The following is an 18,484-nucleotide window of genomic DNA, read 5'->3' on the forward strand; positions in this document are numbered from 1 at the left end:
TGCTGAGTAATTTTTTTTTAATTTCCAATTTTCACAATAAGCCCAGCTGCTGTATGCCATCATGTATGATCCTTATGCTTCCTCCAAGCTTTATGCCACCTTATCCTTCTACTCCTTCTTCCCGTATTTATTGGCTTTGTCTTAAAACAAATCTCAGCTATACACCTCAACCACCCTTTGCAGTAGTAATTTTACCATTCACACCACTCCCTAGGAAAGAAACCTCTCCTGAATTAATTATGGAATTTCCAGTGGCAATCTTGCATTTATTAGTAACTACTTTGTATTGATGGCTGAGTTGTGGCAATACCTTCTCTCTGATTACCCTAGCTTCATAGGTTTGAAGGCCACCAATGGGATTTGGCTCCCAGGTTTTGCAAAAACTTAATCACTTGCTACTCAGTTTTTACTCAGTAATAGGCCAATACAATGAAATAATTGTCTGAATCCCTGAGTTGAGCATGTCTGCAGCCACCCCTCTGGATTTGTAAACACAAGTTCATTGAAAGCAATGGCAAACAGCACAACGACATGAGTAACACCACTGCTGTGGTGTTATGATCAACCAATTCCCCAAAACAGTTCCAAAAACGACTGAAACGTTAGATCATGAGGTTGCAGGAATTTCAGAGGGTGGGGGGATTGATGGGGTGTTTTGAGGGGGATCTAGGGAGGGTCAGTGTTCGGGAAGCCCAGGAGGGGTTGTCCAAGTGGGGTGGGGGCAGTGAGGGAGGGAGGGAGGGAGGGAGGGAGGGAGGGAGGGAGGGAGGGAGGTGAGGGTTGGGGGTTGGTGGAGGGAGGTGGGGGTTGGTGGAGGGAGGTAAGGGTTGGGGGGGGGGTTGGTGGAGGGAGGTGAGGGTTGGGGGGTTGGGGGGGTGGGGGAGGAGTGGAGTAGGGGTGGAGATAGAGAGGGAGAGGTTTAGGGGCGAGGCGAGGGGGGAGGTTTTTGGGTGTGGGGAGCGGGTGGGGGGAGGGCTCGTGGGAGAGGGGGAGATTGTTCGTGGTAGAGGGCGGGGGAAGGGGGAAATGGGAGGGTTCGGTTTTGAGTGTCGTCTCAGGTGGAAGGGTTGATCAACAAAGTGTACTAAGCCCCCAACCCAGGGCCATTGATAACGCTCCAAGCTATTCCTCACAGTTAGATACCCACAGGGAAAGGACTGCTCCATGGAGGCCGAGGGTACCGGGGGGTGGGGGTGGGGGGAGGGTACCGGGGGGTGGGGGGAGGGTACGGGGGCAGGGGAGAGTACCGGCGGAGGGGGTGCAGGGGAGAGTACGGGGGGAGGGGGGGGGGTTGGTCAGGGTACCGGGGGCGGGCTTACCCGGCACCACTATGGCAACAGTCCCCAGGATAAGAGGCCTTTGAGTCTGGGGCTCCGGTGACAGAGTGGCCGTGAGCCCGGCCTTGAACGTAGAGGAGGAGGAGTTCGGACCGCTGACCACCTCTTCCCCTTCTGCTCCACTCTCAACAACCTCACCTTGCAGTTCTGGTAAGCCTCGAGAGCACGCAGCGCGCTGTCGGTGAGTTTGACGTGAAGCACCGAAACGTTGCTGCCGGAGCTGAGTTTGCCACAGGAGAGCCCATAGCTCTGCTCCTCCTTCAGCGCCGCCATCTTCCCTCACGCTCCTTTCCCTCCCCCTCCCCCCGCGCACAGCCTGGCGACCCGGCCAGCCGGCCAGCAACAAAGATGGAGACTGGCCAATCAGCATGTCATCCCTCTGCCCGTCACAAAGATGGCGTTGTCAGGTCTGGCTGGCCTGAGGCGGAGATGGCACAGGCGATCTGACCTGTACTAAAGATGGCGCCAGCCAAAACAGCTTCAATAGCTTCAGATTAGCCCGTATTAAAGATGGCGACGGGGAGCAAGTACGTGATACTTTAAATTGCTTCCCAACATGCTGGAAGAGGTTGTCAATGTTAACTATCAGCATTTACTTGTAGTGAATACTTTGTTCGTTGAAAGCATCAGGTAGTGTTATATATAAAATGACAAATAGGATCGAGTTACTATTGTTGCCACAAATTATCAAATACTGCTTATTTTATTTAAGAACAGTATACATACCATTATTTGACTAGCTTCTACCACACAAAAATATTAGTTATACTACTTCTAATTGTTAATTTGAGAAGCGGTTAATCGAAAGAGGTTGATTGAACTGGCCGGAGCACCAGCATATAAAATATAACTTCCAAAGAACAAATTCACTGACTTCATGTGCTTTACTGCAGATTCCTGACGAGAAAGTTTTCAAAACGTTAATTAAAAGTAACTCATCGATGCAGCAAGCATGTTCTCGGCAGTAATGTGATCGCTTTTTAAGTGGAACAGTTCAGGGAATAATAAATTGATCTGAAACAGAAAGTGTTAATATACTGCCATCTATAGGTATAGCATATTAATTACATCTGGGCTTTAAAAACATGGACGTGATTATGTTAAAATCTTAACCATGTATTTCCTATAATTTTCCACATGCGTATTTACAATGGAAATTTCCATGTAGATTAGCCAATTTCATCCTATGTAATTGCAAAGCCATAACTAAGAGACAAATGCATGTTTACATGCATTTTTTTATGTGTGATAAAGGTATTTGTCTTCAGATGCAGAAATAAAGGCCTGACTTTAATATAAGAAGCAATTAGTGTACCCTGGTTTACTGTTATCACACCTTTCCAACTAATTTCATTGGTCTTGACTCCATTGCTGCTGGAAGATCATCAACTTGATGAAAGACACTCTTTAGTCTGCCCAAAACTTGTCTTCCAGTACAAGTTTTCACATTCCAGGCTGCAGAAGTACATGCCAGGAGATGCACTGAAGCTTGGTGCATCCAATGCAAAGGCTTTTAGGGGAAAGATTACAGACTAAGGTCCTGCTTCAACTAGACATTGTTTAAGCCCTGGGTAAAAACAATTGAAGTTTGATTAGTCCAAGACGCTACTTGAGTGGCAATGATGCCTTGTGCATAGAATATGCTAACGCCCAATAACACTCTGAATGTATGGATTGACCAACACTATAAATGTAAAGGAAGCCGTGCACTTTTTTTTGTATTTCTTCTATACATTTTTAATGAATTGTTTGTTTTTGAAATAATCAAAAACAGTGACACCCTCTGGATATTTCATGACCAAGTGATGAAAACTGGCACTAAGGTTCAGGACTACATGCTGATGGACCACAGAGATGGGCCCAGCTACTCTAAGTTTCTGTGGGGAAAGGGTATTGAAACTATGAAAGTAAGAGGAGAGAGTTGGTCGTGGTTGATTGTGACAATATTGAAATGTTTGACAATGGATGGTAATGGCTAGCATTTGAAGAAATAATGCATAAATTGCAAAAATAATGTGTATTCCTTTAGGATACACAAACCCAAAAAGAAAAGTTATTCATCTGACTTATCAGAGAAATCAAAGATAACATTGCATAAGGAAAGAGGCTTATAAAATTGCCAGAAATAGCAGTAAACCTGAGGATTGGAAGTATGTTCGAACTTAGCAAAAGAGGACCAAGAAATTGATTAAAGAAAGGCAAATTAGAATATGAAAGTAGACTGGTGAGAAATGTAAAAACAGAATGCAAGAGCTTCTGTGTAAAAAGGAAAAGATTAGTGAGGGCAAAGATAAAGAAAGATGGGAGAAATCATAAAGGAAAATAGGAAATAAAAGCAGACAAATTAAAGCTGTATTTTATGTCTGTCTTTATGGGGAAAAAAACACTAAAAACATGCCATAAAATATCAGTGAACAAATAATTAGCAACAATTGTCTAGCAACAATGAGGAGCTGATGGAAGTTGATATAGCCAAAGAAAGCACAAGAGTTGGTAAGCTTGAAAACTGATAAATCCCAAGGACCCACATCCAGAGTTCTGAAACAGAAGGTCTCTTTGGAGACCTTCTTTTGAAAACATTGGAGGTCTCTACAGAGATCTTGGACACTCTGGTTATCATCCTCCAAAATGCTATGCATTCTGAAACTGTTCCTGTGGACTGGAGGGAGGCCAATGTGACCCCCTCTTAAAAAAAAGTACGGAAAGAGAATTAGTTAGCCTAATGTCAGGGCTAGGGAAAGTGCTGGAATCTTTAATGAAAGATGTAATAAAAGTAAAACAATAATAGGATTGAGAAGAGTCAGCATAGATTATATGATTTGGCAACCAGCTGGAGTTCTTTGAAGATGTAACAAGTAGAATGTTTGGGGGGGGGGGGGGGGGGTACCGGATGTGATGTATTTTGGACCTTTGATAAGGGTCCCACACAGGAGCACAGTCAAAGCATGTGAAGTGGGAGTGAAACACTGACAAGGATTGAGAATTCGTTAACAGATAGAAAACAAAAAATGGGATTAAGTGGCTCGTTCTCAGGTTCACACGCTGTGACTAGTGGACCACAGCAGGGATTGATGGGATTAAGTGGCTCGTTCTCAGGTTCACACGCTGTGACTAGTGGACCACAGCAGGGGAATTGATGGGAGTTAAGTGGCTCGTTCTCAGGTTCACACGCTGTGACTAGTGGACCACAGCAGGGATTGATGCCTTCGCCCCAGCTATTCACAATCTTTATCAACAATTTGGCTGAGGAGACTAAATGCTTTATCTCCAATTCTGCTGATAATAATGAACTAGATGGGATTATGAGTATTGGGGGGATGTAAAGAGGCTACAAGAGTGAGTGAGGAGAACATGAAAGATGGAATATAATGTGGAAAATGTGAGGTCATCCTCTTTGTCACACAAAACAGAAAATCAGAATATTTTTTAAATGGTAAGAGATTGGGTAATGTTGATACACAAGTCACTGAAAGCATGCAAGTGCAACAAGCACTGAGGAAGGCAAACGAATTTGAATGCAGGAATGAGGAAGTATTACTGTAATTGTATAGGGTCTTAGTGAGACCACACCTGTGGTATTGTGTACTGTTGGATCTCCTTACCTATGAAAGGCTGTACTTGCCGGAGGAGAAGAGCAGCAAAAATTCATGAGATTAGTGCCAGGGATGATATATTGCTAAAGAGAGAATGGTGAACGTTGGGCTGATTTTCTCTAGATTTAGGAGAATGAGAGGTGATCCCATTGAAACTTGGAGTACAGCAGTTCTGGTCGCAAGACTATAGGAAGGATGTGGTGGTGCTGGAGAGAGTGCAGAGGAGATTCACCAGGATGATGCCAGGATTGGAGGTCTTTAGTTGTAGAGAGAGTTTGGATAGGCTGGGTTTATTTTCCCTGGATCAAAGAGACTGAAGGGTACTCAGATGGAGGTATACTGTATAGTCAGAATCTTTTTCCCAAATACAAGAGAGCATGGGTTTAAGGTGAAAGGAAGGAGTTTTGAAAGGACTTAAGGGGACAATTTTTAACACAGAGAGTGGTTGATATGTGGAACTGACTGCCAGAGGAGATGGTGTAGTCAGATAGAATCATTACATTTAAGAGACATTTAGACAGGCATTTGAATAGCAAAACATAGAAGGATATGGATATGATGTGGGCAAATGGGATTAGTAAAGATGCACAAAAAAAAGGTTAACATGGACACTGTGGGCTAATGGACTTGTCTCTGTGCTGTATGACTCTATGACTCTAACCGCCAAATGCAATGTAATGCTTGGATTAGGCAGGTCGTGTTACAAGGAATGGTTGGAAAGCTAAGGCTTGTACAAACTGAAGTTTGGAAATATGAAGGGGAATTACAGAAAACGTGCAAAATCCTGAGTGGTCTTGACTGTGTGGATATGGAAAGAATGCTTTTTATTGTGGGATAATCTAGAACTGGGGTCAATGATTGAGTTGCCTGTTTAAAACAGAGATGAGACTTTTTTTCTTCCAAAGTATCATGAGTCTTTGAAACTCTCATGCTCAAAGAATAGTGGCAACAGTGTCTTATAGAATCATAAAGAGTCATAGAGCAATACTGCACAGATACAGGGCCTTCAGCCCAACAAATCCATTGTGACCATGGTGCCCACCCATCTAGTCCCAATTTCCTGCGTTCCACCCATATCCCTCCATGCCCCACCCCTCCATGTACCTATCCAAGTGCTTCTTAAATGATACTATTGTACCTACCTCAACCATTTCTTCTGGCAGCTTGTTCCATATACTCACCACCCTATGTGTGAAAAGGTTGCCCTCAAGTTCCTTTTAAATCTTTTCCCTCTCACCCTAAGTCTATGCCCACTTGTATTGGACTCCCCTATCCTTGGGAAAGGACTACTACCATCCACCTTATCTATGCCCCTCATGATTTTATAAGCCTCTATAAGATCACCCCTCATTCCAAGGAATTCCAAGGTTTGAACATTCCAAGGAATAAAGACCTAACCTGGCCAACCTCTCCCTATAACTCAGGCCCTCTAGTCCTTGCAAAATCCTTTGTAAATCTTTCCTGCACTCTTTCCAGTTTAACCTCGTCTTTCCTATAACAGGGTGACCAAAACAGTACACGGTACTCCAAGTGTGGCCTCGCCAATGACTTATACAGCTGCAACATAATGTCCCAACTCCTATTCTCGTTGCCCTGACTAATGAAGGCCAGCACGCTAAACACCTTTTTCACCAGCCTGTCTATCTGTGACACCGCTTTCAATGAACTATGCACTTGTACTCCTAGGTCCCTCTGTTCCATTACACTCCCTGCTGCCTGACTATTCATTGTATAGGTCCAATGCTGGTTTGACTTTCCAAAATGCATCACCTCACACTTATCTGTATTGAAATCCATTTGCCACTCCTCAACCCACTTCCCTAACTGATCAAGATCCCCCTGTAATCTATGATAACCTTCTTCACTATCAACAACAACTCCTAATTTCGTGTCATCTGCAAACTTAATGATCAAGCCTTGTGCATTCACATCCAAATCATTTATATAAATGATGAATAACAGGGGTCCCAACACCGATCCCTGCAGCACACCACTAGTCACCGGCGTCCATTCCGAGAAACAACCTTCAACCACCACCCTCTGCTTCCTACCTCTGAGCCAATTTTGAATCCACCTAACTAACTCTCCCTGGATTCCATGGGACCTAACCTTTCAGACCAGCTTACCATGTGGGCCCTTGTCAAAGGCCTTGCTGAAGTCCAAAGAGACAACATCCACTGCCCTACCCTCATCTACCTTTTTGGTTACCTCTTCAAAAAGCTCCATAAGGTTTGTCAAGCACAACTTTCCATGCACAAAGCCATGCTGACTCCTCCTAATCAGGAGGATGCTGATAGATCCTGCCCCTCGGAATTCCCTCCAGTAATTTCCCCACTACTGATGTCAGGCTGACCAGCCTGTGGTTCCCTAGCTTGCCCTTGCTACCCTTCTTAAACAACATTAGCCACCTTCCAGTCTTGGGGAACTTCACCAGTGGTTAATGATGAAGCAAATATCTCCACTGAGGCCTCCACAATTTCTCCTCTAGCCTCCCGCAAGTCCAAGGATGCACTCGGTCAGGCCCTGGGGATTTATCCATCTTAATGCGCTGTAAGGGTGCAAATACCTCTTCCCTGGTATTATGAATGTCCTCCAAAACATCCCCACTTGTTTCCCTTATCTCCTGAGCAACCATGATTGTCTCCTCCGTAAATACTAAGGAGAAATATTCATTAAAAATCCCAACCATCTCCTATGGCTCGAGACATAGGTGGCCCTGCTGATCTCTAAGGGGACCTACTCTCTCCTTAGCCACCCTCTTACTCTTAATATATCTATAGAACCTCTTGGGATTTTCCTTAACCTCACCCGCCAGATCCATCACATATCCTCTCTTTGCCCTCCTGATTTCCCTCTTAAGAGTATTCTTAATCTTTTTATAGTCATTAAGGGATTAACTCATCCCTGACCTCCTAAACCCAATGTATGCTTCCTTCTTTTTCTTGACCAGAGCCTCAATATCTCTTGACATCCAAGGTTCCCTAAACTTGCCAGATTTACCCTTCATCCTAACAGGAACATGCTGCTCTTGGACTCTTGATATCACACTCTTAGAAGCCTCCCACTTGCTATTCATTCCTTTCCCTTCAAACAGGCTCACCCAATTGAACTCTACTAGCTCCTGCCTAATCCCCAAAATTAGCCCTGGTCCAGTTTAGTACCCTAACCTGTGGACTTGTCCTATCTTTTTCCATCACTATCTTAAAACTAATGCATTTGAATATTTTTGAACCAAAGATCAATAGAAACTTGATAAAGAAGGGGGTAAAAGGTTACTATGACTAGTTGAGAATGCAGATTTGAGGTTACAACTAAATCAGTCATGACATTGTTCAGTGTCATAAGTAACAGAACTGCTGCATCACAACTCCATTGACCTGGGTTCAGTCCTGATCTCCAGTGCTGTTTGTGTGGAGTTTGCATGTTCTCCCTGTGACCACATGGATTTTCCACAGGTAGTCCGGTTTTCTCCCACATTCAAAGATGATTGTGGGGTTAGCCACTGTGAAATTGCCCCTAGTCTGTAGGTGAGTGGCAAAAGTTGGGAAGAGTTGATGGCAACGTGAGTGGAATAAATTACAGGGAAAAAATTATAGGGCAATGGGATTGCTGGGTGAGTTGGCATAGACTTGATATGCCGAATGGCCTCGCTCTATGTTGTAAATGAAATATAAACATGGAAGAGCAGGCTCAAATGGCTCCTACTTCGTTCTGATGTTTACCTGTAACCTTAATGCTTGTTGACGAGGGTGCTGGGGATAGTGTCTCTCATTTGTGCCTGAGGGTGATGTTTGGGAGGAACTATCTGGAGAATGATATTGGGAGAGTAACATTGAGGTTGAAGTCTTCAGGGTGTTGATGGGGGAGGGGGTTTGTTGATAGTTGCGCAATAATGTCTGGGCTCTGACAGTGCTGATGAATGGAAAATAGATAATCATTAAATATTGGGTTCAAGTCCAATGGTAAGCTTGCACATTCATGTGTATCTCACGTTTTGAATTCAGAGTTTTGGGTTTTCCACTGGACAGCAGAGTCACAAATCAGAGTATTGGGTGCATGTGCAATGGGGCAGTGGGTATGGAAGTGGGCGCTAGGTGTAAGGGAGCCGCTCTGGGCTACATCTTCTCGGTCTGAACGGTTCCACACTAACTGCTGCTTCCAATGAAGGACTTTGGAACCCGAATCGCGGAGGAAGCGGAAAAAGATCTGATTGACAAAGAGAAAAGCCAATCGACACAAGGAACGCACAACTCCTTACCTTTGACCTATTGGGAGGGCGGGTCTTTTGAGAGAAGCGGAAACTAGGAAGGTGAGGAATGGACGGGAGGAGAGGGATGGAAAATATAGAAGGGAGGGGTTAAGAATTGGGGGTAGAGAAGGAGGCGGGAGAGAGGGAGATGAGAGAGGATCGTAAGAGAGCAAGGGAGGTAGGTAGAGGGAGGGGCGAGATGGAGAGCGATTGGGTTATGAACGGAGGGAGAGAAGAAAACATGGAGGGAAAAGGGAGGGAAGACGGAGGGAGAGAGAGTGTGGATATGGACAGACAGGGAGAGTGGGGAAATGGATGGAGGTTGAGGGAGGGAGAGGGAGATGGAGGGAGAGACAGACGGAGATGGATGGAGAGAGACGGATGAGGGAAAGATGGAAGGAAGGAGGGAGATGGACAGTGAGGGAAGGATGGAGGGAGGGCAGGAGACAGACTGGGGGGGTGGGATAAAGCAGGAGTGATGGGATGGATGGAGGGAGATGGTATGGAGGGTTGGGGAGTGGAAGAGTGATGGGAGAATGGGAGAGAAATGGGCGGGAGAGGTGAGGGGAACAAATAAGTGGGGGAGAGAGGTGGGTGGGAGTGGGAGACGGGAAGAGAGGGAGACATTGTAGGTTAGGAGGGGAGAGTGAGGGATGGAGGGAGAGACAGAAAAGCATTTTTGGTAGGAAGAAGAGTCTGAGGATGGAGTTAGTGACTAGTGGACATGGGAGGAATATGAGACATGATCATGAAGAGAGATATGGTTGATTTTTCACTTGCAGCTTTTGATCCACAATGGATGAGATGAGCTTGGGACCTCAGGGAGCTGCTGGTGATGCAAATTCGCAAACCCTAGGCCGGAAGCAAAATGACCCCCCACTGAAACCTTCCCTCCTAACAAGTGGCGATGAGATCGATAGCACTAATAGTGACACAGATGAGGACGATTCTAATGATCCCCCATCTCTAGAAGATGTCAGGTTCTCCGAGGAGCCAGAGGTCTTGGGTGAGAACCAGGGAAGTTCAGAACCCAACACCAGGGAGGTCAGCGGTGAGGCCCATAGCGGAGCAGGAAACCTGGACAGCTCCCACGAACCAGATGAGGAATGGCTACAGGTCCTTGGTATGATTAACCTGTCCTTACACATGATGTTCTCACATATCTAGCCTTTCTGAAGTACTTTTGTTATGCTGCTCTGTCAGTAGGACTGATGCTGTCAAAAGGCTGCATTGTCAGAAGTATAGTCTTAAACTGAGGCTGCTTCTGCTGGTTTTCATTCACAGTATAAGCTCAAAGTTTGCAGTTTTCTGTTAACGATCCTGACTTATTAAAATGTTTCTGCTAGATTCCCCCCCACCCCCCCCTCCACAGGCTGAGTTACAGGCTCTGGGAGATGGGGAAAGTCCTCTGATCTTTAATATTTTTTCTGAATCTGCAATATTCTCATACAATTTCCCTTTTGTTTATACAGTATGTGCCTCCTGGCATTGAGTGCTCAGAGGCTGTTTGACTCAAGGGCATCACAGCTGTGTCCCATCCTGTGGGAAAGGAAACAGAGAGAAGTTTACAGTCTGCAAAAGAATATGGACTGACTAAGCCAATGATCAAGAAAATGGCAGATGGAGGACAATGTGGGATTTTATGTGGGACTCTCTCCATCTGCAATTTATTAGGCAGAACTGATAAAGAATATTTTTTAAAGTTGTGAGAAACCAGTAACTGTTGGTGTATAGAGAGGCAGAGGGAGGGGAGCTGGCTTTTGAGACATAGGTAAGACCACCAAGCAATTCAGACAGCAAATAGTCTTGAGGTATTTTATTGCAAAGGGTTGGAGTGCAAGAGGAAGGAAGTTTTGCTGAGACCACAGAGAGTGAATGAGTGCAGTGTTGATTTTTAATACTGATCCTTACAATGAAGGGGTGGTCTTTTTAAGTTGAGAATGAGAGGTGATGTACATGGTCTGGAGAAGGAGTGACATGGGAGGCTGTTACTTCTGTGGAGAATCTAGAACCAAGGGGGCAGACTCTCAAGATTAGAACTGAGAAGAGGCTTTGAAATTCTCTATTCCAGAGGGCTGTGGATGCTCAGTGTATCTACGACTGGGACGATAGATTTTTGGATATTTAAAGGTACCAGTGGATCTGACGATTAGCTGCAAAAGTGAATTTGAAGCAGAGGATCGGCCTTAAATTAGAAGAGTCAAAGGGCCAAATACTCTACTGCCTGCTATTAATCCAATGTATCTTGCAGTATAGGTATGTCAGGGGATTGATGAATGCACTTTCCTACAGGGAATGACCTGCTAAAGAAGAAAGTTCTGGTAGCAGGTCGGAATGATGAGCCAAAACCACAGAGAGGTCAGAATGTAACCGTGTGGCTGAAGATGACACTGGAGGATGGAACAGAGGTAGAGGAAGATCCCTCCCTCACTTTCACCGTGGGGGATGGGGATGTTATCCAGGTTGGTGCTGATAAACATTTGGTACCTTCATGTTATTGCAGGTGCAGGTTGTGTGAGGAATTTGTTTCAGTGTCCATCTCTGTCTCTCTGCAGGCGTTGGATCTTTGCATCCAGCTGATGGAGCCAGGGGAAGTGGCATTAATTATCTCTGATGCCAAGTATGCCTATGGTTGTCTGGGCAGGTAGGTGCTGAGAGCCTATCAGTAAAGCTGAGCCATTGGAAACAATAGACATAATGGTCTTTCACTGTGCTTCTTCATTTCTCCTCATGGGTGCAGATCCCACAGAAACATCAGCATCACCTAGAGTAAAGTTCTCCTACACTGTCCCACCAAAAAGGAATGGTGATGCAGTGGTTAAGTTCCTGGACTAAAACATGCAGAGGGATAAATTTGGTCCCTTGCGTGGAGCAAGACTTGGTCTTCCTTCAGGCATGGGCTGATAAGTAGCAAGTAGCATTCATGCACACAACTACAAGGCAATGACCATCTCCAATCAGAGTCTAATCACCTACCCTGATACATTTGCCATTGGCCAGAAATTTAAGTAGACCAGCCAGTCAGAGAGTGTGCATCCTGTAGTAAATAACTCACTACCTGACTCCCCAAAGCTTTTTCATCAGTTACATAGTACAGATCAGGAGTGTTATGGAATACTGTCCATTGTCTGGATGAGTGCAACTCCAATAACACTCCAGAACCCTTACAGCATCCAAAACAGAGCAGCCTGCCTGATTGGCATCCTGACCATCACTTTAAACATTCACTCCCTCCGCCATCAGTGCTGCTCTGATAGAATCTTCCAAATACGTGACCTTCATCACCAAGGACAAGGCATCAGGTGCATAGGAACACCCACGTCTGCAGTTTCCTGCCAATCACATACCAGCCTGACTTGGAAATATACAGTATACTGCCAGTTGCTGGAACTAAATTCTGGAATTCATCAGATAGACTGCAGTAATTCAAGTCAGTGGTTCACTGCCACCTCAAGGGCAGTTATATGTGGGCAGTAATAGCTAGTCCCACCAAGGATGGTCCTCCTCCATAAATAAATTAACTTAAATAAGAGCTAAAATCAGCTGCTCTTCCTTGGTCTGAGGATGAGTTATCTAGTTTGTGCTGGGGTATGTCAATGAGGAGGTTCATTTGAATCACATTGGATCTTGGTATTGCAGCCAGCACACTTAGTCTAGTTTTGAACAGGATTGAACCTGGCTCCCAGCGTGAGTCGTGCCAAATCACATTTCCTGGTGGATTTATGTTTCCCTTAAAGGAAATGACCCAGTATACCTCCTACTTGGCACCTTTGGCAAGGTCAGCGGTGTGGAGGTTATGCAGTCCTTTTTACCATGCTATCTCTCATCCCCTGCCAGCACTCAGCCCACAGTACCCTCGAATGCCACTGTGCACATTGAGATCCAGCTTCTCTCAGTGAAGGATGGCCCGGATATCGAACTCCTGTCGGGGAAGGAGCGGTTACTGCTGGCCAATAAGAAAAGAGAACGGGGGAATGCCTACTTTCTTCGGAATGAGTACGTCTTCGCAATCAACTCGTATGACATCGCCCTCAATTTTGCAAACTCGAGCTCCAAAGGTATGTTTAAGTATTTTGACCTGTAATGGTGGATTGTAGCCAGTGTGAGGAACCTAACTGGAGGTGACCAATCAGTGAGACCACTGCTTCGGACCACCACTGTTCCCAGCTTTCTCTCACTTAAGTAATACTTTGGTCAGTTCATCTTTGGTCTGAAATCTATAACTCGTGATTACTGTTATTGACTTCCATTTGCTAAAATTTTGTCCTTTTCTGTCCTGCGTAAAGTGCTGCTCACTAATCTTTGTGTCATCAGCAAACTTGGACGTAACTCTCTGTTTTGTAACTCGTAGGTTCCTTTCCCTCCTTCCCCTCTCTGGATTGTTACTCGCAGGTCCCTTTTGCATTCTGTTTAAAACAATTCCCTTTATTACTGTTTGATTCTACTGTTACTCCCAGGTCTCTTTCTCACACTTTGTTTAATCTTGCAGTTGAATTTTCACTGGAGGAGGAGCAGGAGTTGTTGGATGTGAAGGTGAAATGCCTGAATAATCTGGCAGCAGCCCAGTTGAAGTTGGAACATTACGAGGCTGCACTTAAATCCTCAAATGCTGCCCTCAAGCATCAACCCAACAATATCAAAGCACTCTTTAGAAAAGGGAAGGTAGGCTCTGGCCCACATTGGATAACCTCAATATTCCAAATTTTCTCAAATTAATCTATGTAATAACATTCTGTGTACATTACTAACAGGTTTAATTGTTAAGGTATTACATCCATATGTTTAATGGAAAGTGCAAATAAACACTGGGTTGCAGCACAACCAATGGTGGAATGCTGAAATGACAGTGTGATATTCACATGAGGAATTTCAAATATACACAAATTTATAATGAATTATTTTTTTTAAAAGAAGGACAGAATGTGGACCAAATTATCTCTGTATGCAGATTCAGTTATCTGTTTATTCTTGTCCACATATCCTCTAATTGTAAATTGGCCTTGATAGATGTCATGAAGTTTGCACAGTGCAGCCAGGGTTTAGTAGTTGTCAGCTACAGAAGTAGACGGTGGAAAGGCTTTGAGCATGAGGGGACTAATTCACTCACCACTAGGTTCCAGCTCTGACCTGCCACAATGTTTGCGTGGCTAGTCCAGTTGAATTCAGGATGTTAATGGTTGCTCACTGATAATCATAGCTGATCTGTGACTGAACCCCACCTATCTGCCTTTTCCCTATAACCTTCAATACCTTTTGGTTAGCTGAGATAATTTTTCAGTTTTAATTTAACAGTTGACCTGGCATTAATTGCCATTTTCAGAAAAGAATTCCATTTAAAAAAAAAAATACAAGGCTCTGCGATCCTTCAGAGGTAGGGTTCATGAGCGGGTAGCTGAAAGTTGCCATTCTGGAGGTATAATTAACAGGATGCGTAGCCATACCCTGATCCCTCCTGGTTGATTCTCTGTTATTAGGTTCTGACCTTGCAGGGTGAATACACAGAAGCTATACCAGTCCTGAAACAAGCTGCACGACTAGAGCCATCAAACAAGGTGAGTGGAAGGCCAGCAAAGTACAAGTGGACATAATCTTTGTTGTAAACAGTAATTCATAGCGAGCAATGGGCATATCTCCAACACTGTTAGGGTGCTTTGCCCGCATGCCCACATGTATTTTGTGTCCTTTGGCCTTTATCTGTGTGGATGAGGTGTATTTTGGATTTATGTGTGTGTATATTGTACATGTGAACTGGACTATGTATTTTAAGTGCCTAATATATGAGTTCTATCACTGCGTTTTCACATTCATGGATCTTTTCATAGTATCATAAAAAATTTATGACACGGGGCCATTTGGCCCATTGTGTCCATACTAGCCGTGAAAGCTGTGCAGCCAAGTCTCGCCTTTGGCACTGCGTATGTAGCCCTGCAGATCATCGCTCTTTAAGTACACACCAAGTACTGTTTAAAATGTGGTAAGAGTTTTTATCTTTACCACCCTTTTAGGCAGAGTTCCAGTACCCTTCCACTCTTCTGGTGTAAGACACTTTTCCTCATCTTCCTTCTGATCCTTCTACCAGTTACTTGAAACTATGCTCCCTGGTTTTGACACCTCTGCAAAGAGAAATAGGTCCTTCCTTCTATATAGGCCTCTCATAATTGTCTCCACTTGATTAAATCTCCTCTTAGCCTCCTCTGTTCCAAAGAAAACGACTACAATCTATCCAATCTTTCTCGTGGCTAAAATGTTCCAGTTCTGGCAATATCCTTGTAAATCTCCACTGCATCTTCCGCTCTAGTGCAATCACTTCTTTCCTGTCCATGGTCCAGAACTGTGCACACTATTCAAGCTGTGGTCTTGCTGGTATTGCATACAGTTGTAGTAAATTCTGCTCTTATATTTTGTGTGTTGGGTATTAAAGGAAAGCATTCCATATGTCTTGCTATATCTGTGAAGAAATACTCCAAGGTCCTTCTGTAACTTCCCAGCTCCCAGTATCCTCCCATTTATTGTGCTTCTTCCTAAATGCATTACCTCCCACTTCCCTGGTTTGAATTCCATTTGCCACTCCCCATCCAGCTGACCATCTATAATTATTCTGCAGTCTAAAGTTTTCCCCCTTATTGTCACCTTGTAGCCAAGTTTCGAATCTTATGAAGACTTTTTTGTTATGCCCCTTACATTTGAATTTAAATCACTAATATACATTACGAAAGGCATTGGGCTGTATACTGAGTGCTGTGGAACCCCACCATAAGAGCTTTCCTTTATTAACCGAACCACAGAATATAACAGCAAAAGATCATGCTACAACCATAAACAAAACACCTATTGACCAATATCATCTGCTTTCAGCCACTGGGCCATGTAGACTGTATGCAAGTCTATAATGCATTCCCAGCAGTGTGATTGCCTCTCTTCGCTTTTTAGTTCAACATATCTACCTTCACTTGATGATCCTTCTAACATATCATCCCTTCCCACAGCTGTAATCGTTTCTTTAACCAATATTCCCACCATAAATGATTCTCTTTTTCATCTGAAGACCCTATTAAGAGGAATATTACAGCTGTTATTCCTAACCCTTTATCTGCATTTCACTAATATCTTAGTTCCACATGCCTATCAGTGCCTTCACCTCATCTGTCTTATTCACTAGATGCCTGGATTGTGCATTTAAGCACAGCCACACTCTTCTTAAAAGTATTTTCCAACCTTTGTTTGCTCTGCCTTCCAAACTTTGATTTTCTGTCTTCATGGTTCTGCCTTTTCTCCCATTATTGGTCCCAGACCTGTTGAGGTGCAACCCATCTGACAAGAATCTAAAGCCAGCCATTCTTCCTTCAGCATCTCAGCAATGTATTTACCTACACTACTCAACTATGTCTGTATTCTCTAGCAATAACATGGAGCTTACTTTGAGTTTGTACTTAATCTCTTTTGTAACTCCATAAAATCTGCCTGCAGGTCCTCAGAAAAAAATTCTACCACTGTCATTCATACTGATATGGACCATAACCTCTGGCTAGTCACCCTACCCCTCTGCATTTGCTCAATGATATCTTTTGATCCTGACACTAGAAAGCCAACTGGAATCACATCTGCTTCTCTAACTATTCAATCCCCTATGAGTATTGATTTTGTGACCTTGCACCTTCCTCCGTGTAGCCGAGCCTTCCGTGAGTCATGGCTCTGGCTACACTCACCTTGGGTTCTCACTTCCTTAAAGATGTCCAGGGTTTTTGTTGGACGGGATCGTGTCCTAGCAGAGTGCTGCTGACCACTGTGTGTGATTTGAACTTGCTAACAATTGCTGCTGCTGTACAGGCAATTCAGGCCGAACTCTCCCAGCTACTGAGGAAGCAATCTGAGCAGCGGACCTTGGAGCAGGCAATGTACCGGAAGATGCTCGGAGATATGGCTATGCCCCCTATATCCTCGCCATCTCGATTCTCATGGGTACGTGAATTTAAAAACTTTGCTGTTTATATTTTCTTTCACACTGGGTAGAGGTTGCTTGTCCATAGAAATACCTAAGGATGAGGAAAGTAAAGGGTACAGTACCGGATTGAGATGGCGTAGAGGGAGTTTTACTCTATCTAACCTGTGCTCTTTCCAGGTGGGAGGATTTGAAGAGATATGTAGAGGGAGCTTTACCCTGCATCTAACCCATGCTGTCCTGTCCTGACCCTGGGACGATGCTGAGGGATCTAGCTGTTGGGGAAGTGATGATGTGCGAGTGGTCTGCTGTTCTCTACTTTTGCAGAATATTCCATGGAAGTGGCTGTTTGGAGCGACCATGGTAGCAGTCGGCGGTGTGGCTGTGTCCGTCATTGTTGCTGCAAGAACCTAACACTCGGAGAGTGGACCGAATATCCTCATGGGGATGTGTCCACAACAAAACTCTAACAGGGCCTCACCATTTAGTTACCTTCCCCATCCCCTGACCCAGAACATTCTGAGCCTCGTACTGCTTCAGGTACTGTACATAAAGTTATTGGACTCCAGCCACCCCTTCCCTTAACATCCCAGTACAGAGATGTCCACAATGGAGCACGTAGTGATTGATGATCAGTTCATATTATCACACTGATTGGATTTTATTTATTTCTTGGGGGTGGCTTAGAGCTTCCTGTTGAGTGAAATTTATGCAAAATGTTTATATAATTATAATAAAAAGTTTATATTGAATTCCATGTGGGTGAGTGTTGCTATAGAAACTAAAGGGGAGGGAGCTATCATTCCACTGAGGTGGGGGGTGGAGACATTATTTCCTTACACTGTAAATCCTAGAACTAGGAGCACAGTCTCAGTTCAAGGGCTTGGCCATCTAGGACTGAAGTAAGGAGAAATTACTTAAAGGGTTGTGAATCTTTGACATTCTCCTCCTGTGAGTACCAGATGCTCAATTGCTGAGCAGATTAAGGCTGAGATCAGTAGATTTTTTTTGAGGAAATGGGGAAATCGAGTGTGGAAGTGCAACCATAACCTTACTAAAGGCTGAATAGTCTATTGCATGTCCTCCTCAGGTTACAAATGCTCAGCTTATGCACAGCCCGTACATAAGAACGAGTATCTGGGAGACTGGCAGGATGGATTTGCCAGCTGCTGTGGGGCTGCAGACATCTATTACCTAGGATTTAATTTGTGGTTGCATTTCCAACATGAACTGCCCGGGTTACGAACAGTTCCCAAGAATGGAACTCTGCGGTAACCTGGGGAGGACCTGCACTCACGTTTAGCTGTCAAAGGTGGATGACAGTTTTGATGTTGACCTCATCTAACAGGCACAGACCTGTGACCTT

General features: G+C 44.3%; 2 protein-coding genes across 2 annotated transcripts in view; one reads left to right on the plus strand and one right to left on the minus strand.

The window, feature by feature from the left end:
* Positions 1-1,610, minus strand: part of ell (elongation factor RNA polymerase II) — a 110,888-nt gene extending 109,278 nt beyond the window's left edge. The window contains 1 exon segment of the mRNA XM_052038285.1: positions 1,476-1,610. Coding sequence (XP_051894245.1) covers positions 1,476-1,610 — 135 coding nt within the window.
* A 7,553-nt stretch (positions 1,611-9,163) lies between these two features.
* Positions 9,164-17,870, plus strand: fkbp8 (FKBP prolyl isomerase 8). The gene is made up of 9 exons (XM_052037590.1): positions 9,164-9,239; positions 9,962-10,302; positions 11,472-11,641; positions 11,735-11,823; positions 13,017-13,237; positions 13,669-13,841; positions 14,654-14,731; positions 17,007-17,138; positions 17,446-17,870. The coding sequence occupies exons 2-9, from the start codon at positions 9,975-9,977 to the stop codon at positions 17,530-17,532; spliced, it is 1,278 nt and encodes a 425-aa protein (XP_051893550.1). The 5' UTR covers positions 9,164-9,239; positions 9,962-9,974; the 3' UTR covers positions 17,533-17,870.
* Positions 17,871-18,484: the final 614 nt, after the last annotated feature.

This window comes from Pristis pectinata, chromosome 24, assembly GCF_009764475.1.
Source record: "Pristis pectinata isolate sPriPec2 chromosome 24, sPriPec2.1.pri, whole genome shotgun sequence".
Taxonomy (NCBI): domain Eukaryota; kingdom Metazoa; phylum Chordata; class Chondrichthyes; order Rhinopristiformes; family Pristidae; genus Pristis; species Pristis pectinata.

Coding starts and splice junctions, on each gene's coding strand:
- fkbp8 (XM_052037590.1), top strand. CDS start 9,975: ATGGATGAGATGAGCTTGGGACCTCAGGGAGCTGCTGGTGATGCAAAT. Junction 11,824..13,016: donor GCCTATGGTTGTCTGGGCAG/GTAGGTGCTGAG, acceptor ATCCCCTGCCAG/CACTCAGCCCACAGTACCCT. Junction 17,139..17,445: donor CGCCATCTCGATTCTCATGG/GTACGTGAATTT, acceptor CTACTTTTGCAG/AATATTCCATGGAAGTGGCT.